Genomic DNA, 22326 nt, shown 5'->3' with positions numbered 1-22326 from the left:
CGTTCTGCCCACTCAGAATCTTGGGTCCCGGAGGCCACTGTCAGTCTCCCCCCCACTCCTCAGGGGGCTCAGAGGCGATGGCCCTATCCTCAGCTCAGGCCCATGCCCCTAGCACAGAGGACCTAGGGCAGGACCCCACGCCAGCAGGATTTGCCCCAGGACCCATTAGTCGTGGGCGCATCCTCCTCATCCTCCCCTGATGAGGCGGTGGCGGGCACATCCACCTCTGGCCCACCACCTACAGACCTCCGTGTGCACCAAGACTTGCTTCGTAGGGTGGCACAAAACATGAACCTCCAGGTGGAGGAGGTGGTGGAGGTTGAGGATCCGGTGGTGGACATTTTATCTGCCGATGCCCCCACACGTATAGCCTTGTCCTTTATTAGGACCATCTAGGCTAATGCCTATACAATCTGGCAGTCTCTGGCATCTATTCTTCCCACTGCCAAGGGGGTGGAGAGGAAGTACTTGGTCCCCTCCAAAGACTATGAGTACTTGTACATTCACCCCCAACTGTGCTCCCTCGCTGTAATGTCCATCAATGAGAGGGAAAGACACGGTCAACAAGCTCCCGCTCCTAAATCCAAGGACACTAGATGCCTGGATTTATTCAGGCACAAGACCTATTGGACTGGCGGCCTACAACTTAGGGTGGCTAACCAGCAGGCCCTCTTGAGCCATTATAACTATAATACCTGGAATTCTATGTAGAAGTTCACAGAACTGGTTCCTCAGGAGTCCAGGGAGGAGCTTGGGGCCCTGCTAGAAGAGGGCAAGAAAGTAGCCAGGACATCCTTGTAGGCTTCGATAGATGCGGCAGACTTGGCGGCTACGACTCTAGCCTCAGGCGTAGCTATGCACCACATCTCGTGGCTGCAGGTGTCCGGTCTTCCACCGGAGCTGCAAACAACATTTCAGGCACTGCCCTTTCATGGCTATGGGCTATTTTCAGACAAAACTGACTCCAGAGTCCGAAGGATAACCAGGCCATCATGCTCTCATTGGGCATGCATACCCTGGTCGCGGTGGTAGGAGGTGGCAATCTGGTCCTCAGATGGGCCAGAACCAGGGCCCCCCCCCAACCATCGGCGGAGCCCAAACAAAACTATTAAAGGTGCGCCTGAGGGCAGAGCACCAGTCTCCTCTGAGAATCCTTCCCCACCTTTCACCAGCCACCTCTCCTATTTCCTCCCTGCGTGATCCCGCACAAGGTCAGACTGCTGGGTCCTATGCACAGTGGAAAGTGGATACCGACTCAATTTGTTTTGTCCCCCCTGCCTCCTTTCAGAGACCCCCCTCACGCGCAACTCCGTCTACAGGATGTGCAGACGCTCCTGGCTATTGGAGCTACAGAGGAGGTTCCAAGGGATCTGAGGGGTAGGGGGTTTTACTCCCTCTACTTCCTAATCCCCAAGGTGGCGGGGGGAGGGGGGGCCTACAGCCCATTCTGGACCTGTGTGGACTCAACAAATTTATGGCAAAGTTGAAGTTCCGCATGGTTTCCCTGGGGACCATTATCCCTTCCCTGGATCCTGGATCGCTGCTCTCGACATGAGGGACACGTACTTCTACAAAGCGATCTTCCCGCCGCACAGGCGCTTCCTTCACTTTGTGGTCAGTCCACGACACTTCCAGTTTATCGTCCTCCCCTTCGTCCTATCCATGGCACTGAGGGTATTTACGAAGTGTATGGCTGTCGTAGCTGCCTCGCTCCGTCGACATCAGATCCAAGTGTTTCTGTACCTTGATGACTGGCTCTTTCGGGGTCATGCCGGGCTCCAGGTGCAATCTCATGTTCAGTTCACTATGAGCTTGTTCAGACAGTTGGGCCTGCTGTTCAGTGTCAAAAAGTCCACTTTGCAGCTGACCCAGAGAACAGACTTCATCAGAACAGTTCTGGATTCAAATCTTGCCCAGGCATGCCTACTGCATGCCCACTTCCAGTCCATGGCAAGCATTACACATGGCCTCCAAAGCTTCCCAACCTCGACAACACACACACGTGCCTCAGTCTACTGGGGGACACGGCGTCTTGCACCTTTGTGACCAGACATGCTAGACTATGCCTCCATCCACTTCAGGCCTGGCTCTCATCAGTCTACCGTCCAGGCCGAGACAATCCGGACACGGTGTTCACGGTACTGATGGAAGTCTTAACCTTCCTGGTTTGGTGGCTGAACCCCAACTTTGTATGAGGGGGGATGCCATTCCATGCCCCACAGCCCTCCCTAGTCCTAACCACGGACGCATAATCTCTGGGCTGGGGCGCTCACCTTGCGGACCTTCGCACACAGGGTCCCTGGTCCACATAAGAGATAACCCTGCATATCAACATACGGGAACTGAGAGCAGTATACCTGGCGTGTCAGGTGTTCCGCGAACACCTTTAGGGCCGTTATGTTGCAGTCTTCACAGACAACACAACGGCCATATTTTACATCAACAAGCAAGGGGGAGCGCAATCGTCCCCCTTCTGACAGGAAGCCATTCGCCTGTGGGAATTCGGCATAGGCCACTCGATCGACCTGGTGGTGTCATTTCTCCCGGGAGTCCAAAACACTTTGGTAGATTGCCTCAGCAAGTCCTTCCTGGCTCACGAGTGGTCAGTTCGCCCGGATGTTATCCATTCTGTTTTCCGGAAGTGGGGGTTCCCCCACATAGACCTTTTCGCCTCTTGCGAGAATCGGAAGTGCCAGGTGTTCTGCTCTCTCCAAGGGCGCTCCCCAGGCTCCCTATCGGACATCTTCCTGAGGCCGTGGAAAGACCATCTGCTCTAGGCCTTTCCTCCATTCCCATTAGTCCACAAGGTCCTTCTCAAATTGCAAAGAGACAAGGCCCACTTAATCTTGATCGCCCCAGCACGGCCCAGGCAACATTGGTACACCACTCTCCTCGATCTGTCAGTGACCACACCAATTCCACTACCGTTGTGGCTGGACCTGATCACTCAGGAGCACAGCCAACTGTGTTAACCGGACCTGCAATTCCTCCATCTCACAGCATGGATGCTGCATGGCTAACTCATTCTGAGCTGCGTTGCTCCCGCTTGGTGCAGCACATACCCTTGGGTAGCAGAAAGCCCTCTACTAGGTCCACATATCTGGCCAAGTGGAAGAGTTTCTCCTGCTGGTGTGCTCTGAGCAATACTGCCCCTCTGGAGGTGCCAATACCTACCATCCTAGATTATCTTTTGTCTTTGAAACAGCAAGGCCTAGCAGTTTCATCCATCAGAGTACACCTAGCAGCAATTTCGGCCTTCCACCCGGGCGAAAACGGCTGAACGGTTTTCTACAATCCTATGGTCAGCAGATGCCTCAAGGGATTGGAACGTCTGTACCCACAAATTCGGCATTCGGCCTCTACATGGGACCTCAAGCTGGTCCTATCCAGGTTCATGGGTGCCCTGTTCGAGCCAATGGCCACTTGCTTGCTTCTGTACCTTTCCTGGTAAACAGCTTTCCTTGTTGCTATCATCTGGGCGAGACGTTTGTCGAAGCTTCGAGCCCTCACTTCGGACCCACTGTATACGGTGTTTCATAAGGAGAAGGTACAGCTGCAACCAAACCCCATCTTCCTTCCTAAGGTGGTGTCTGCCTTCCATGTCAACCAAGACATCTTCCTTCCGGTCTTCTTTCCGAAGCCGCATGCCTCTTGATGAGAGCAACAGCTGCATTCCTTAGACGTTTCCAGAGGCCTCGCCTTTTACATCGAATGAACGAAACCCTTTTGGAGGATGACCCAGCTGTTTGTAATGGTGGCAGACCAGATGAAGGGCCTCCCGGTCTCCACACAGCGCATCTCATCATGCATCCATGTGTGCTATGACTTAGCTGGTATCCCAACTATGCACCTTACTGCCCACAGGGCCGGCGGTCACCTAGGGCGCCAGGATTTGGGAGGGCGGGGGGGTCCTTCCGCATTCTGGGTTGTCTTCGGCAATTCTGCGGCGGGTCCTTCACTTGCTCCAGGACCCGCCGCCAAAGTGCCCCGAAGACCGGGAGCGTGGAAGGACCCCCCCCGCTGCAGAATTGCCGCCAACGACCAGGAGCGCGGAAGGACCCCCGCCTAGGGCGCCAAAAATCCTGGCACCGCTCCTGACTGCCCACTCTACTAGGGTTCGAGCTTTGTCTTCTGCCTTCCTGGCTCATGTGCCCATACAGGAGATCTGTAGGGCAGCAACTTGGTCATCAGTACGTACCTTTGTATCCCACTATGCAATAGTGCAGCAGTCCAGGCGTGATGCTGCATTGGTTCAGCGGTCCTTCACTTTGCGACATCTCACTCCAACCCTACCGCCTAGGTAAGGCTTGGGAGTCACCTAACTGGAATGGATATGAGCAAGCACTCGAAGAAGAAAAGACGGTTACTCACCTTTGTAACTGTTGTTCTTCGAGATGTGTTGCTCATATTCATTCCAAATCCGCCCTCTTTCCCCACTGTCGGAGTAGCCGGCAAGAAGGAACTGAGGGGGTGCTGAGTTGGCAGGGGCATATATCCAGTGCCATAAGGGCACCACAGCCAACCCACCAAGGGTAAAAATCTCCCAATGATCGTGCATGCGGCGTGCACACACCTAATTGGAATGGATATGAGCAACACATCTTGAAGAACAACAGGCATAAAGGCGAATAACCATCTTCTTTCGTGCAGGGCCCCGGCTCAGCCAGTCCCAGCTTCTCCATTGTGTGTGGAACACAGACCGAAGGGCAAGACTCACTGTTCTTTGAAAGAATAAACTCTTCTCTTTCAGGCCTTTCTGTGGCGTTGTCATTGCGGTAAACTCACTCCAGCATACGGCTTCTCAGGCATTTCCATTGTGGATCAAATCTTAATAGAAACGCTTGTGGACCCCACTTCCTACACCGCATTGCCCAGACCCACCTCCCTCCTCCTGTGTCAACGACAGCAATTGCTTACACACAGAACTAGTATTGGGAAATGAATGTCTTTTTGCCTTTTAACAAGGGCTGCTGATTAATCGCAGTTAACTCATGCGATTAACTCAAAATAATTAATCATGATTAAAAAAATTAATCATGACTAATTGCAGTTTTAATCACACTGTTAAACAATAGAATACCAACTGAAATTTATGAAATATTTTTTGTTTTTCTATGTTTTAAAATATATTTATTTCAATTACAACACAGAATCAAATTGTACATGCTCACTTTATATTATTTTTATTACAAATATTTGCACTGTAAAAATGATAAAGTAATATTTTTTAATTCACCTCATACAAGTACTGTAGTGCAATCTCTTTTTTGTGAAAGTGCAATTTACAAATGTAGATTTTTTTTGTTACAAAACTACACTCAAAAATAAAACAAACAATGCAAAACTTTAGAGTCTACAAGTCTACTCAGTCCTCCTCGTTGTTCAGACAATCACTAAGACAAACAAGTTTCTTTACATTTATAGGAGATAATGTTGCCCACTTCTTATTTATAATGTCACTAGAAAGTGAAAACAGTAGTTCACATGGGACTTTTGTGGACAGCATTGCAAGATATTTACATACCAGATACACTAAACATTCGTATGCCCCTTCATACTTTGGCCACCATTCCAGAGGATGTGCTTTCATTCTGATGATGCTCGTTAAAAAAAAAAAGTGTTCATTAAATTTGTGACTGAACTCCTTGGGAGAGAACTGTATGTCTCCTATTCTGTTTTACCCACTTTCTGCAATATATTTCATGTCATAGTAGTCTCGGATGATGACTCAGCACATTTTGTCATTTTAAGAATGCTTTCACTGCTGATTTGACAAAAAGCAAAGAAGGTACCAATGTAACATTTCTAAAGATAGCTACAGTATTTGTCCAAGGTTTAAGAATCTGAAGTGCCTTCCAAAATCAGAGGGATGAGGTGTGCAGCATGCTTTCAGAAGTCTTAAAAGAGCAACACTCCCATGCGGAAATTACAGAATCCGAACCACCTAAAAAGAAAATCAACCTTCCGCTGGTGGCATCTGACTCAGATTATGAAAATGAACATGGGTCAGTCCACACTGCTTTGGATTGTTATCAAGCAGAACCTGCCATCAGTATGGACGCATGTCCTCTGGAATGGTGGCTGAAGCATGAAGTAACGTGAATCTTTAGTGCATCTGGCACGTAAATATCTTGCAATGCCGGCTACAACAGTGCCCGGCAAATGCCTGTTCTCACTTTCAGGTGACACGGTAAACAAGAAGTGGGCAGCATTATCACCTGCAAATGTAAACAAACTTGTTTGTCTGAGCCATTGGCTGAACAAGAAATAAGACTAAGTGGACTTGTAGGCTCTAAAGTTTTACTTTGTTTTATTTTTGAATGCAGATTTTTTTGTACATAATTCTACATTTGTCAGTTCAACTTTCATGATAAAGAAATTGCACTTCAGTACTTGTATGAGGTGAATTGAAAAATACTATTTCTTTTGTTTTTTTACAGTGCAAATATTTGTAATAAAAATATAAAGTGAGCTACTGTTCACTTTGTATTCTGTGTTGTATTTGAAATCAATATATTTGAAAATTTAGAAAACAACCCAAAATATTTAAATAAATGGTATTGTATTATTGTTTAACAGTGCGATTAATTGTGATTAATTTTTTTTAATCAATTGACAGCCCTACTTTTAATGCAATTTAACAGATGGAAATAAGGTGAGGCCAGCACCATGTGGATCACAATAGGTTCCTGGAGCACCATGTGATAGTTCTCTACAGAACCTTGGCAAGCACCATGTGGACCACAACAGGTTCCTGGAGCACAGTTTGTGAACCTGTGTTCTAGGGTATTTGCACATGACGTAGATTAGAGATGTACCAAGTGCTGCCTCTCATCTCCTGGATGTGCCATTGTGCCAAAGGTATAAGTCTCTGTTTGGAGGTCATGGGGAGGTTTATTATTAATATCTTTTTCAATAAAAGCTAGCATTAAGGTGTCACAGCAACCCACACTCAGAGTCAAGGTCTGGCGGTAAAAGGCAAAGGTGCAAATCCCAAGGCAAGCACATGGTCCTAGAGTCTGGAGAATAAGCCCCCAAAAAGAAAAATTGGTGGAGAAAAGAAACTTCACATTGTTTTTTAATTTCCACCAGATATTTAGCATCTAATCTGCAAATGGGCTGGCTCAAGAGGCTTCTGGGATCACTTGTGTTTATACTGTAGAATTCAGCCTACAGAGTCAGCCAGAATCAGTGCTGTGGCCCTGCTCTGAAGCCAGGCGATCTATCTAGAGCCATTCTGTAAGAAGGCTAACCAGGATCCATCCAGGGTGAGCAGACACTTGGCAGTGCTGTCTGACTTTCTGATGGATTCTATCTGTAGGCCTTTACACACCTTCTTGGGAAAGCCCCAAGCAGAGAGTCTGACCCACTTCCTATGAAGTAACAACCACCTTGTCAGGAGAACGAACACTCACCACCTACTGCTGATGTTCTCCTGGGATTTGCAGTGTGAGGTTGAGGAACTAGCCACCCTCAGATCTGGTGGGCTGATCTCCTCTATGTGAGGCAGGTGGGGATGTGAGGGAGAACAGCCACTTTGTGGGGAGGATGGGCCTCGGACTACTGAGCCCTGCACACTGCTGGCATCTGTGTCAGTCACAAAGCTGTTGCTGCCTTGTCGGGTAGGAGTCACTGTGCATCGCACTGAATCACTTCCCTCCTTGGCTTCCTGTTTTCGCTTGCGGTACTCCAGCAGAGAAACCTGAGAGAGAAACACCACCATGAGCCTGGGGGACTGAGGCTGTTAGTTGAACAGACAAATCACTAAGTTGGCAGGTCCAGGGGGGAAGGATGCTATCCCTTCATATGCTACCCTAGGAGCACTGACTACATATACAAGTAAACATTTTAACATGCATAAAACCACAGGATAGGGCATCCCTGAGCTATAATCAGGACTAGAAAAACAAGTTGTTTATGAAAAACAAGAGATGATTTGCATCTCTATAGTTCCTTTCATGCGAGGATCTCAAAGCATGTTACAAACATGAATGAAGCCTCCCCTGGGAAGTAGGTAGGAATTTTACAGATGGGACAGAGGCAGAGATTAAATGACTTGTCTATAAGAATCATACGCCAAAACAGGGGAAAACCCCACATGACAGATTAGATACCATCAAGAAATCATAGTTAGCATGATATTGCTGACAAATATGGAATTATGAAAAATATGGTCGTTAATTTTAAGCCTATAATCAGAACCCCATGAAGTGACTGCAAATTTACCATAGAATCCACCCCAGCCTCAGAATTGGGCTGCAGAATTGAAATGGTTTCAGAGTGGTTTTAAATGTTCATTTAGAACAATGTACAAAGAAAACAAAGGTTGCATCCTTTTATATTGGAGTCACATCTTCTTGAATTTGCAGACAGGCTGAAATAACAGCTCAGAGGTGTGACTGTCGTATTTTTCCACACTTAACTATTTAACGGATGATCATTTCAGAAGAAATATGCTGTTGGCAGTGTGCTTATCCCACAATCCCAAACTTCCTCCTGTACCTTCCCAATTGTCAAAAGCCTCAATGGCTTCTGTCTGGTTGCCAAACCTGCAGCATCCTCCTGACAACTTATGCAATACAGGTCCACACAGTATTAAAATCTGCAGCACTCTGCAAGCTGAAAACAAAAATGTTCTCTACTTCTATTCTATATAAGTGCCTACACCATGCTCACCGCCACAGGCTCTGAGCATCTTCCAGCACTGCATCAAACAATGTGACTAACATCTGTCATATGTCTGTTCTCTCATCCTGCCCCCAGGAGTGAAACATATGCAGTGGGGGTGTCTTGTTTGGGCATTTTATTTTAATATATATGCATATCTACACCACTAACATTTTGCAAAAAAATTCTCATCATTGCTCACATTGGCTCTGCTCCACTAGTGTTAGCAGTGTTGTAAGGCCTAGTGTAGACATGGTCTGCAGCATTTTAAGCTGTGTTATCGCATCCTGTTCAGAGCAGATCTATCTGACAAAGCAATTAAAAAGGCAACAGCAGCCAATGGCCAATTCAAGGCTTCCAATCCTGCTAACACCAGAAGAACTGAACTAGTGTTTGCAAAAGTGGGAAACTTTTGCAAAATTACCATACTCATGATTTTTTGTCAAAGGCACAAAGCAAAGGATCCTGTGAGTCAACTGTATTTGGGGGGGAAAAACACATTACATAGTCTCATATGATAACTCTCTTTCCATTCCTTTAGACTATCTGGAGGATATTAAACAGAAGCTATCAAAATTAGACATTTTAAAAATCAGCAGTTCCAGATAACTTGCATCCAAGAGTTTTAAAAGAGCTGACTGAGGAGCTCACTGGACCGTTAAGGTTTATTTTCACAGAATATCAGGGTTGGAAGGGACCGCAGATCATCTAGTTCAATCCCCTGCTCAAGGCAGGGCCAATCCCCGTTTAAACCAACAGATTTTTGTCTCATATTCCTAAATGGCCCCCTCAAGGACTGAACTCACAACCCTAGGTTTAACAGGCCACTGCTCAAATCACTGAGCTATCCCTTCTGCCTAAGTTTTGGAGCAACGGGGCAGGTTCGGAAGACTGGAAGAAAACCAACGTGCCAATTTTTAAAAAGGGCAAATGGACAATTATAGACTTGTAAGCCTGACATTGATCCTGGACAAGATAACAGAGCAGCTGATATGGGAGCTAATTAATAATAAACTAAAAGAGGGTAATGTAATTAATACAAATCAACATGGGTTTTGGGAAAATAAATTCTGTCAAACCAACTAACTTGATGTCTTTTTTTGATGGGTTTACAAATTTGGTTGACAAAATATACGTAGACTTGGTACCACATGGTCTTTTGATGAAAAAATTAACATGGCAACATTAAATGAATTAAAGACTGGCTAACATTAAATAGGGAATCATCACTGAGTGGGTGTGTTTCCAGTGGGGCCCTGCGGGGTGTGGTTCTTGGCCCTACGCTATTTAACGTTTCTATCAATGACCTGGAAGAAAACATAAAATCACTGATGACAGATGACACAAAAAATGGGGGAGTGGTAAATAATGAAAAGCACAGATCACTGACTTAGGGTGATCTGGATCACTTAGTAAACTGGGCACTGGGTGTGATTTGAATACCTCTAAATGTCAATTCATACGTCCAGGAATAAAGAAAGTAGGGTATACTTACAGGATGGGGGCAGGGGCAGACAAGAAGTCTATTCAGGGAAGCAGTGACTCTGAAAAGATTTGGGGATTTTGGTGGATAATCAGGCAAATCTGAAATTCCAGTATAAAACAGAGGCCAAAAGAGCTAACATGATCTTGGCATGCATAAACAGGGGAATTTTGAGTAGGAGTAGAGAGGTTATTTTACCTCAGTTATTTGGCACTGGTGTGACTGCTGCTGGAATACTGTGTCCAGTTCTGGTGCCCACAATTCAAGATAGATGTTGATAAATTGGAGAGGGTTCAAAGAAGAGCATGAGAATGATTAAAGGATTAGAAAAACATGCCTTATAGTGATAGACTCCAGGAGCTCCATCTACTTAGCTTAACAAAGAGGATGGGGGGCATCTTGATTAGTCTATACAGCCCTAAATGGGGAAAAAATGGTTACCTACATTTTATAACTGTTCGTCAAGATGTGTTGCTCATGATCCATTCAATTCTAGGTGTGCACGTGCCCACGTGCATGGTCGCTGGAGATTTTTACCTTAGCAGTATCTGCAGGGTCAGCAGTGGCACCCCCTTGAGTGCTGCACTCATGCGCCAGTATATCAGGCACCACCAACCTTAAGCCATTTTAGTTCCTTCTTGCTGACAACTCCGACAGAGGGGCAGGAAGCAGGGTAATGGAATGGACATGAGCAACACATCTCAAAGAACAACAGTTATTAAAGGTAGATAACTGTTTTTCCCTTCGAGTGCTTACTCATGTCGATTCCATTCTAGGTGACTCACAAGCAGTGCCAATGGAGGGGGCTCGCAGTTCACGATCTTGCAGCTTGCAGCACCGCCCTGCTGAAGCCAGCATCGTCCCAGGCCTGCTGGATCAGCACATAATGGGACATAAATGTGTGAACGGATGACCAGGTAAGCAGCGTTACAGATCTCCTGGATTGGCATCTGGGCTAAGAAGGCTGCAGATAACGCTTGTGCTCTAGTCGACTGTGCTTTGACTATTGCTGGCAGATTACGCCAGCTCATAGCAGCATCGGATGCAGGCTGCGATCCAGGACAAAATCCTTTGAGCAGACATAGGGTGACCTTTCGTCTTGTCTGCCACTACCATGAACAGCTGCACTGATTTCTGGAACAACCGTGTACTACTGATATAGAAAGCCAGTGCCCTCCAGACATCCAGGGTGTATAACCTGTGCCCCTCTTCGGATTTATGGGGCTTCAGAAAGAAGACCAGTAAGAAAATGTCCTGGCTGGTACGAAACTGGGAAACTACTCTGGGCAGGAATGCCTAGTGTGGCCGCAGCTGGACCTTATCTTTGTAGAACACGGTATAGGGTGGTTCTGACGTAAGCACTCTGATCTCAGTCTCACTGTGGGCGGATGTAACCGCCACCAGGAATGCAACCTTACAGGAGAGAAGGAGAAGAGAGCAGGAAGCCAGAGGTTTGAAGGGAGACCTCATCAGCCTCGACAACATGAGATTCAAATCCCAGGAAGGGACCGGATCCAAGATGCGCCAGACCTTTCCAGACCGGGCCGTCATGTCATGAGCGAAGATTGACCTGCCTTGGAATGGAGGGTGGAAAGCCGAAATAGCAGCCAGATGGACCTGACTGACAACAGAGACAAGCCCTGAAGTTTGAGGTGCAGAAGATAGTTCAGGATCAGCTGCAACGAGGCCTGCTCAGCTAGGACGTGTCATTCTGAGGCCCAGCACGTGAATCTTTTCTACTTGGCCAGGTAAGTTGCTCTGGTGCAGTGCTTTCTACTAACCAGCAAGACCCTTTGCACGTGGGCTGAACATTCCTGCTCTTCCACATTCAATCATGCAGCAGCCTCACTGTTAAGTATAATGCCTCCAGGTTTGGGTGCAGGAGACTGCTGGGGTTCTGAGAGAGCCGGTCTGGCCAGAGAGGGAGTCGCAGTGGCTCGGCTACTGAAAGGTCCAGCCTCATGCTGAACCAGTGCTGGCAAGGTCACTCGGGGGCTATCACGATAAGGATAGCAGGAAAGCCTCTGACAGGGAAAAGACGGTTACTCACCTTTGTAACTGTTGTTCTTCGAGATGTGTTGCTCACATCCATTCCAGTTAGGTGTGCGCGCCGCGCGTGCACGTTCGTCGGAAACTTTTTACCCTAGCAACTCCAGTGGGCCGGCAGGTCGCCCCCTGCAGTGGCGCCGCCATGGCGCTCGATATATACCCATGCCGGCCCACCCGCTCCTCAGTTCTTTCTTGCCGGCTACTCCGACAGTGGGGAAGGAGGGCGGGTGTGGAATGGATGTGAGCAACACATCTCGAAGAACAACAGTTACAAAGGTGAGTAACCGTCTTTTCTTCTTCGAGTGATTGCTCACATCCATTCCAGTTAGGTGAATCCCAAGCCATACCTAGGCGGTGGGGTCGGAGTGAGACGTCGCGGCATGGAGCACTGCAGATCCGAAGGCCGCGTCCTCTCTTGACTGCTGGACCAGGGCGTAGTGGGAAGCAAAGGTGTGGACCGATGACCAGGTCGCTGCCCGACAGATTTCCTGGATGGGCACACGGGCGAGGAAAGCCAGCGACGACGCCTGCGCCCTGGTAGAATGCGCAGTCACACGGCCCGTAGGAACGTGGGCCAGCTCATAGCAGGTCCTGATACAGGACGTTACCCATGAGGATAACCTCTGCGAGGAAATGGGAAGCCCCTTCATGCGGTCCGCTACTGCCACGAAAAGCTGGGGGGATTTGCGGAACGGTTTGGTCCTCTCCACATAGAACGCGAGAGCCCTACGGACATCAAGCGAGTGGAGCTGTTGCTCCCTGCCTGAAGAGTGAGGTTTTGGGAAAAAAAACCGGGAGGAATATCTCTTGGTTGACGTGGAAGGCTGAGACCACCTTGGGGAGAAAGGCAGGGTGTGACCTCAGCTGCACCTTATCTTTATGGAAGACTGTATACGGGGGGTCTACCACGAGAGCCCGGAGTTCCGACACCCGTCTAGCTGAGGTGATAGCTACTAGAAAGGCAGTCTTCCAAGAGAGATAGAGTAGGGAGCAAGTAGCTAACGGCTCGAAGGGGGGCCCCATGAGCCGAGACAACACCAGGTTAAGATCCCAGGTTGGAGCAGGGAGTCGGACGTTAGGGTACAAACGTTCCAGCCCCTTCAGGAATCTAGTCACCGTCGGGTGAGAAAAAACGGAGCGGCCATCCCCACCCGGGTGAAAGGTGGAGACAGCTGCCAGGTGGACCCGCAAAGACGATAACGCCAGGCCCTGTTGTTTGAGGGACCAAATATAGTCTAAAATATTGGCCACTGAAACTTCCATAGGGCGGAGACCTTTCTCCACGCACCAACAGGAGAAACGCTTCCACTTGGCCGAGTATGTCGCCCTAGTGGAAGGCTTCCTGCTGCCCAAGAGTACCTCCCGTACCGGGGTGGAGCAGCGCAGTTCAGAGCTGGTCAGCCACGCAGGAACCACGCCGCTAGGTGCAGCGACTGCAGGTCCGGGTGACAGAGAGTCCCGTGTTCCTGGGTGATCAGGTCCGGGTGAAGGGGCAGGGGAACTGGGTCGGCTATGGCAAGGTCCAGCAACATGGGGTACCAATGCTGCCTGGGTCACGCCGGGGCTACCATGATCACACGAGCCCTGTCCCTGCGCACCTTCAGAAGGACCCTGTGGACCAGCGGGAACGGGGGAAACGCGTAGTACAAGTGGGTCGTCCACGGAATAAGGAAGGCATCCGCTATAGACCCGGGCTCCCTGCCCTGAAAAGAGCAGAACACCTGGCATTTCCTGTTCCCCCCGGACGCGAAGAGGTCCACACGGGGATAACCCCACCTCTGGAAGATCGAGAGGGCGACGTCCGGGCGAAGGGACCACTCGTGTGAGAGGAAGGATCTGCTCAGGCGGTCCGCCAGCGTGTTCCGTACTCCGGGGAGGAAGGAAGCCGTGAGGTGAATGGAGTAGGCTACACAAAAGTCCCAGAGTTGCATCGCCTTGTGACATAGGGGAGAGGATCTGGTGCCGCCCTGCTTGTTGATATAGTACATGGTCGTCGTGTTGTCGGTAAACACCGCGACACAACGACCCCGAAGCTGGTGACAGAACGTTTGACAAGCAAGGCGGACCGCTCTCAACTCCCGCATGTTGATGTGCAGCTTCACCTCCTGCGGGGACCACAGGCCCTGTGTTCTCAGGGATCCCAGGTGGGCCCCCCAGCCGAGATCTGAGGCATCCGTCGTTAGGGACACCGAGGGCTGGGGTGGGTGGAATGGGAGCCCCGCGCACACTACGGACTGGTCTAGCCACGAGCTGAGAGAATCCAACACCCCCTGGGGGATTGTGATCAGCATGTCTAGTGGTTGCCTTGCCGGTCGGTAATGTGCGATGAGCCACAACTGGAGGGGCCTCATGCGGAGCCGAGCGTAACTGGTCACAAATGTGCATGCTGCCATGTGGCCTAACAGGGTTAGACATGTCCGTATTGATGTTAAGGGGGCTGCCCGCAATCGCTGAACGATCGCCGACAACGCCTGGAACCTTGGTAACGGCAGAAGAGCCCTGGCTACGGTGGAGTCCAGGACGGCCCCGATGAACTCCACCCTCTGCGTGGGGAGCAGGGTGGACTTGTCTACATTGATCATAAGGCCCAAAGTAGCAAACAGGCCGGTGATCCTGCGGACGTGGCTGCAAACCTGTAGCTCCGACGTGCCCCGAATTAACCAATCGTCTAGGTAAGGGAACACGTGGATACGACTGCGCCGAAGATGTGCCACAACGACGGCCATGCATTTTGTGAATACCCTTGGAGCCGTAGAAAGGCCAAATGGGAGGACTGCAAATTGGTAGTGAAGGCGGCCCACCATGAATCGAAGGAAACGTCTGTGGTGTGGCCAAATGGCAATGTGAAAATAAGCGTCCTGCATGTCGAGGGCGGTGTACCAGTCTCCCGGATCCAGGGATGGGATAATGGTCCCCAGGGATACCATGCGGAACTTCAACTTCACTAGGTATTTGTTGAGCTCTCGCAGGTCGAGGATAGGCCTGAGGCCTCCCTTGGCCTTGGGGATCAGAAAGTAGCGGGAATAAAACCCCTTGCCTTTCTCGTTTTCCGGAACCGCCTCTATAGCTCCTTTGTTGAGGAGCGTCTGTACCTCCTGCCGAAGGAATTGCTCGTGAGAGGGGTCCCTGAAGAGGGACGAGGAAGGGGGGCGGGAAGGAGGAAATGATATAAACTGCAGGCGGTATCCCATCTGCACCGTGCGTTAGACCCAGCGGTCCGATGTTATTTGGGTCCACGCTGGGAGGAAAAATGAAAGGCGGTTGGAAAACGGGGGGGAAGGATCCGTGGGGAAAACTGTTACTGCGCCCTCGGGCGCACCTTCAAAACGAAGGCTTGGGCCCAGGCGGGGGCTTAGAGGAGCTTTGATTCTGCCCCCCTTGGTTCCCCGAATGTCTACGCCTTCCATTCCTGCCACGGCGCCTATTAAGGTCCTGCCGTTGGCGGAACTGGGGGTATGGCCTGCGCTGCTGTTGCTGCTGTGGCCGGAAGGGTCTGCGCTGCGTTCCCGGCATGTGCATCCCGAGGGAGCGCACAATGGCCCGATTGTCTTTAAGACTTTTGAGTCTGGGGTCTGTCTTTTCTGAAAACAGGCCCTAGCCTTCGAACGGGAGGTCCTGGATGGTGTATTGGAGCTCCGGTGGAAGGCCAGAGACCTGAAGCCAGGAGATACGGAGCATCGTTACCCCCGAGGCGAGGGTGCGGGCAGCAGAGTCTGCAGCGTCCAAAGAGGCCTGCAACGAGGTTCGTGCAACCTTCTTGCCCTCGTCCAGAATGGCCGCAAATTCCTGACGGGCCTCCTGTGGCAGCAGCTCTTTGAATTTGTCCGCTGCCACCCATGAGTTAAAAGCCTATCTGCTGAGAAGGGCTTGCTGATTTGAAACCCTGAGCTGAAGGGCCCCAGCCGAATAGACCTTGCGGCCGAGGAGGTCCATACGCCTGGCCTCTTTGGATTTGGGGGCTGGAGCTTCCTGTCCGTGGCGCTCCCTCTCGTTCACCGACTGCACCACCAGGGAACACGGTGTCGGGTGGACGTGGAGGTACTCGTAGCCCTTGGAGGGGGCCATGTACTTCCTCTCGACGCCCCTCGCCGTAGGGGGGATGGAGGCCGGTGACTGCCAGATTGTATTGGCGTTGGCCTGGATCGTCCTAATGAAGGGTAGGGCGACCCTGGTGGGAGCATCAGATGAGAGGATGGTGACGATGGGGTCCTCGATCTCAGAGACCTCCTCGGCTTGCAAGCTCAGATTTTGTGCTACTCGCCTAAGGAGGTCTTGGTGCGCCCTGAGATCTAGCGGAGGAGGGCTACTGGAGGAAGTGCCAGCCACCGCTTCGTCGGGGGAGGAGGATGAGGAGACCCCTGGTAAGAAAGTGTCCAGTGGGGGGTCCCCCTCAGCCCTCGCCTCTGTCTCAGGAGCAAGACCAGGGTCTTGCTGCTTCGATCCTTCCTCTCCATCAGGGGAGGGAGGGGGGCGAGACAACGAAGCCTACGGCACCCTGTGCTCCGCCGTTGCAGGCCTAGAAGGAAGCTGTTGGGGGCCCTGGGCTTGATGGTATGCCCAGGGTGTCCAAAACCCCCACTGCTGCGGACCCTGGTCCTGTTGCGGAGGGTCCTGAAATAATGCCGCCTGCCTGTCGGTGCCCAGCGCATACACGCTGTCCGCTTGAGACGACACCGACGGCTGTCTAGAAAGCCATGGCGGGGCCGACCGCGGCTGATAAGAGTCTGCGCGGTTCGGCACCGAAGATGTTCTCGGTGCCGGGGATCGGTACCGGGAGTCATAGCGGCACCGGGATAAGAACCGGGTTCTGTCTCGGTGCCGGGATCTGGATCGGTACCTGCCGCTGCTTCGGTGCCGGGATCGGGACCAGGACCTGCCACCGACGTGGTGCCGGGAGGTCGACCGGGACTGGGACCTGCCACCAGCTCGGTGCCGGGAGGTCGACCGGCGCGGTGAGTGACGGCGAGACTGGCTCCTAGAGTCACGGTGCCGGTATCGACGGCTGGAGTCAGACCGCGACCGTCTGGAGGTCGATCGGTGCCGCGAGTGCGACCGGTACCGCCGAGGGGAGCGGTGCCGGGACTGCGAGCGGCGGCGGGATCTCGAGCGACCGTGGTGTCGGGACCTCGATCGCGAGCGCGAGCCCCGAGACGGTGCCGTCATCATGGGCTTGCCCCTAGATGCTACCCGCACCGGAGGTACCGGGGGTGGCGGCTGAGAAGACTCAGTCAGGGCGATAAGGTCCCATGCCGAGGCGAAGGTCTCCGGAGTGGATGGGACCAATAGCTCAACCTCAGATCTTATGGGGGAGCTTGGCGGTACCGGACTCGACGGACCCACCGGGCCCGGAGTCGACGGTGCCGGTAGCGCCGCGGCCGATGTCGATGCCGGGCGCTCCATTCGGGTCTGCCTGGCTGGAGTAGCAGACGTTGATGGTCTCGCTTCTGCACCCGGTGCCGGGGAAGGTCGGTGCCGGGGAGTCTTTCCGGTGCCGGTGCGATCCGGTGCCGGCGTCGAGATCACGGCCTGTGAAGCTGCTGGGTCAAGTGCCGCCTCCATTAGGAGAGTCCTGAGTCTCTGGTCTCTCTCCTTCTTTGTCCTGGGCTTAAAAGCCTTGCAAATGCGGCACTTGTCCGACCTGTGCGATTCCCCCAGGCACTTTAGACACGCGTCGTGGGGGTCGCTGGTTGGCATAGGCTTTCTACAGGCCGCACACTGCTTAAAGCCCGGCGAACCAGGCATGAGCCCGGTGCCGGGTGCCGGGAAGGGCTACAGCCCAGACCGGCGAACAACTATATACAAAAACTATTTACACTACAACTAATTAACTAACTATACTTAACGACTAACTAACAACTGTAGTAATAACGGTAGTTAACAAGGAGAGCTAGGGACGTGGAGGACAGCTATGCCGCGCTCCAGAGTTCCAACGACCGACACGGCGGTAAGAAGGAACTGAGGAGCGGGTGGGCCGGCAAGGGTATATATCGAGCGCCATAGCGGCGCCACTCTAGGGGGCGACCTGCCGGCTCACTGGAGTTGCTAGGGTAATAAGTTTCCGACGAACGTGCACGCACGGCGCGCACACCTAACTGGAATGGATGTGAGCAATCACTTGAAGAAGAACTCTGTCCATCACCCGGAGTGAACAGAACACGTGGCATTTCCTGTTTTAGAGGGACGCGAACAAGTCCACCTGGGGAGTTCCCCACTTTCGGGGGATCATACTGGCTGGCACCTGATGGAGCGACCACTTGTGACGAGACAAGAAGGTTCTGCTGAGGTGATCTGCTAGCACATTTCTGGTCCCGGGCAGGTGTGCGGCTACCAGATGAATGGCCTGCTGCACACAGAAGTCCCAAAGGCTGACAGCTTCTTGGTAAAGGGTTGACGACCTGGCTCTGCCCTGTCTGTTGATGTAATATGTTGCGGCAGTATTGTCTGTCAGGACCTGCACCACCTTGCTCCTCAAGTGGGGCAAGAACGCCTGGCAGGCTAGGCAAATCGCTCTGAGCTCCCTGACATTGATATGGAGGGCCAGATTGTCCCGCAACCATTGGCCCTGGACGCTCAGCTGGCCCAGCTGGGCTCCCCAGCCCGGCTCCCCAGCCCAGGTCCGAAGCATCAGAGACCAGAGTCAGTGATGAGGATGGACTCCTTTCAACACCGACCCGCGGCTCAACCACCAATCCAGAGATGATAGGATGCAATCCAGCACCCTGATCACCCAGCCTAGATCGTGTTTGTTGTGGGTGTAAACTGATGCCAGCCACCCTTGCAGAGGCCAAAGGTGGAGCTGGGCATGACTGACTACATATGTACAGGCAGCCATGTGGCCCAACAACCAGATGCAGGGGTGAGCTGTGGTTCTTGACATGGGAGATCAGGTCTGTAAACGCGCCTCTGAGAGAAAGCCTCTGGCTAGCATGGAGTTGAGAACCTCCCCTATGAACTCTATGTGTTGAACTAGCCTTAAGGTGTCAAGTATCAGAGGGGTAGCCATGTAAGTCTGGATCTGTAAAAAGCGACAAAGAGTCCTGAGGCATCTTATAGACGAACAGACGTACTGGAGCATAAGCTTTCATGGGTGAATATCCACTTTGCCAGATGCATGGAGTGGAAGTTTCCAGAAGCAGGTATAAATATGCAGGCAAGAATCAGTCTAGAGATAACGAGGTTAGTTCAATCAGGGAGGATGAGGCCCTCTTCTAGCAGTTGAGGTGTGAACACTAACTGGAGGAGAAACTGGTTTTGTAATTGGCAAGCCATTCACAGTCTTTGTTTAATCCTGAGCTGATGGTGTCAAATTTGCAAATGAACTGAAGCTCAGCAGTTTCTCTTTGAAGTCTGAAGATTTTTTGCTGCAGGATGGCCATCTTTAAATCTGCTAGTGTGTGTCCAGGTAGATTGAAGTGTTCTCCTACAGGTTTTTCTATATTGCCATTCCTAATATCTGACTTGTGTCCATTTATCCTTTTACATAGGGAATTACGTAGCCTTAAGGTGATTTTTTTCTCATTTATCAACAGGCCCAGACCACGGCAGGTGGAAAACAACAGATCGAGGCTTCTCTGAACTTGATTCTGATACCTGCCCTTGACGAGCCAGTTATCAAGACATGGGAAGACCCTTGATGTCTGAGGTAAGCGGCCACTGGTGCCATTCATTTCATGAAGACCCTGGAGCCAATGAGAGGCCATGAAAGGGGAGTGCCGTAAACTGGAAATGGCATTCACCCACTATAAAACAGAGGGAACATCTGAGATCTTGGAGTATGGAAATAGGCGTCCTCCAAGTGGAGGGCAGCATACCAGTCCCCCAGATCCAGGGAGGGGATGGAGGACGCCAGGGAAATCATGCAAAACTTCAACTTTGTGAGAGTCTTGTTAAGGTGTCGCAGGTCTAGAATGGGTCTGAGGCCCCCTTTTGCTTTTGGGATTAGGAAGCAGTGGAAATAGAACCCCTTTCCCTTCATTTCCTGAGGGACCTCCTCAACTGCCCCCAGGTGCAGGAGGTTCTCAACCTCTTAAACAAGGAGTTGCTCATGAGAAGGGTCCCTGAAGCAGGAGGGGCAGCCGAAAATTGCAAGGGTGTAACAGTGAGACACTATGTCCAGCATCCAATGGTCCAAGGTAACTTGGGACTAGGCCAAACAGAAGGGACGAAGACAGTTGAGGAAAGAGCAGGGTGGATCCTGGAAGGTGACTGGGGTGTTGCTCTCAACTGCACCCTCAAAACGAGCACTTCTGGCTCCTGGGGTGTTTTGCTGAGCCAGTGCTTTGTGGGAGAGCAAGAGGAGAAAGGGCGATGGCGGCTGAAACTAGTATCTCTGTCCCTTCCTGCAGGTTGCAGTGTATGCATGCCCAGTGAGCAAAGGGTAGTCCTGGTGTCCTTTAGTCCATGCAGCCCTGCATCCATCTGGTTGGAAAAGGGACCATTCCCATCGAATTGGAGGTCCTGAGTGGAGCTCTGCATCTCTTGGGAGAGACCTGCAGTCTAATGTCAGGAGCTGGGCCTCATTACCATTGCTGATGTGACTACCCTGGCTGCCAAGTCTGCCACGTCCCACACCATCTGGAGGGAGTAAGTGGCAGCCGCAGTGCCCTTCTACATCAGGGTGCCAAATTCCTAGCCCAAACTCTGAGAAAGGGACTCCTTGAACTTACTGAGGGGTCCCATAAATTAAAGTTGTAATGGCTCAAGAGGGCCTGATGGTTTGCCATCCGGAACTGCAAACTGGCTGTCAAATAAATTTTTCTTTCAAACAGATCCAACCATTTGGCGTCTTTATTCTTGGGGGTTGAACTAGTATGCCCTTCTTGTCTCTTTCATTGGCCACAGAGACCACCAGCGAGCCCAGGGAAGTGTGGGTATAGAGGTATTCAAACCCCTTGGCCGGGACAAAGTATTTTTGAGCTGGGAGCAATGGAGGAAGAAGTTTGCCAGAGGCCCTTGGCAATCTTAAGGACACCGTCATGCACCAGTAGTGCGACATGGGTTGAGGTAGAGGCTGACAGGACATTAAACAAGGCGTCTGCCTGCTCAGCCATTTCCTCTACCTCCAGGCCCAAGTTCTCGGCCACCCGACACAGCAGGGCCTGGTGTTCTTTGAAATCGTCCAGTGGGCTGGCCCCTCTAGATCTTGCAATCATCTGGGGACAAGGATGATGACTGCACTGCTGGCGAAGGCTCCAGGGCATCTTCTTCCAGAGGGGAGGGAGACTTAGGAATGGGCAGTGCCTCTGCCTTGACCACCCAGCGCACCTCGTGCACAGAGCCTGGTGCCATTAGTGCTGCCAACTGTTGTTCCGAGGCGGCGGTCAATGAACAGTGTGAAAGGGGCATCGCTACAACTGGTACTCCCCATACACCCCAATAAGGCCACTGTTCTGGTCACTGGCCATGCTGCCAAGTCAGCGCTGTTGATGTGGCCTCAGATGCCCATTTGTGCTGGTGCAGTTTAGGCGAGCAGCTGAATTGGGCTTCTGTGCCAGAGGACTCCCCTTCTGGTGACCACGGAGGAGCCATCGACACCTGGGTTTGTTTGTTGACCATCGCAGACCGGGGCCTGGAGCGAAGGGAACTAGAGACACAACTAGGGGTGCTCCACAAGGCAGGTGACCGGGACCTGTGCCGAGAAGACTGACGGGAGGGCAAGTGGCGTCAGTAGGATGGAGGCCAGCGTCTTGCTGTAGGCAATCCGTGTCGAGACGGCAGTGACTGCAGTGCCGGTGACCGAGGGTGAGCCCCAGAGAATCTGGGCTGCGACTCCAGCGTGAACATGGAGAGTGCTGCTTTATCTCAGGGGATCGGCAGTGCTTCACCGCCCCCGAGGGGTCTTAGCAGCTGGCGTGCCCTTGTGGGGAGCCTCTGCCGGTTTCTGAGGCACATGCTGCCGCAGCAGTGTGGGTGGAGGCCTTTGCACTCTCAGCGCCGGGGGAGCCTGTGAAGGTGTTGGTGCCACTAGGGTTTTTGGTCCCATTCTGCTCCTGGGAGTTGGTGGTGGACCTTTCACAGGGCTAAAGGCTCCAACCAGGAAGATATAAGCATGCAGCTCTGGAGTGGCTAGGTGGCCCAACGTGTGTCCCTTGCTGATGACCCATGGCCTTTTTTCCCGGTGCCAGGGA

The 22326-nt window shown here is 51.6% G+C and overlaps 1 protein-coding gene across 5 annotated transcripts in view; it reads right to left on the bottom strand.

The window, feature by feature from the left end:
* The window catches only part of SETD5 (SET domain containing 5), a 191017-nt gene that overhangs the window by 34296 nt on the left and 134395 nt on the right, over nucleotides 1-22326 (bottom strand). For all 5 annotated transcript variants that reach the window (XM_050959807.1, XM_050959808.1, XM_050959809.1 and 2 more), the window contains one exon: nucleotides 7416-7702. In XM_050959807.1, the coding sequence (XP_050815764.1) occupies nucleotides 7416-7702 (287 nt within the window). The remainder of the gene's footprint in view (nucleotides 1-7415; nucleotides 7703-22326) is intronic.

This window comes from Gopherus flavomarginatus, chromosome 6, assembly GCF_025201925.1.
Source record: "Gopherus flavomarginatus isolate rGopFla2 chromosome 6, rGopFla2.mat.asm, whole genome shotgun sequence".
Taxonomy (NCBI): domain Eukaryota; kingdom Metazoa; phylum Chordata; order Testudines; family Testudinidae; genus Gopherus; species Gopherus flavomarginatus.
The sequence above is the reverse complement of the archived record's forward strand: the minus strand, read 5'-3'. Positions and strand labels throughout refer to the sequence as shown.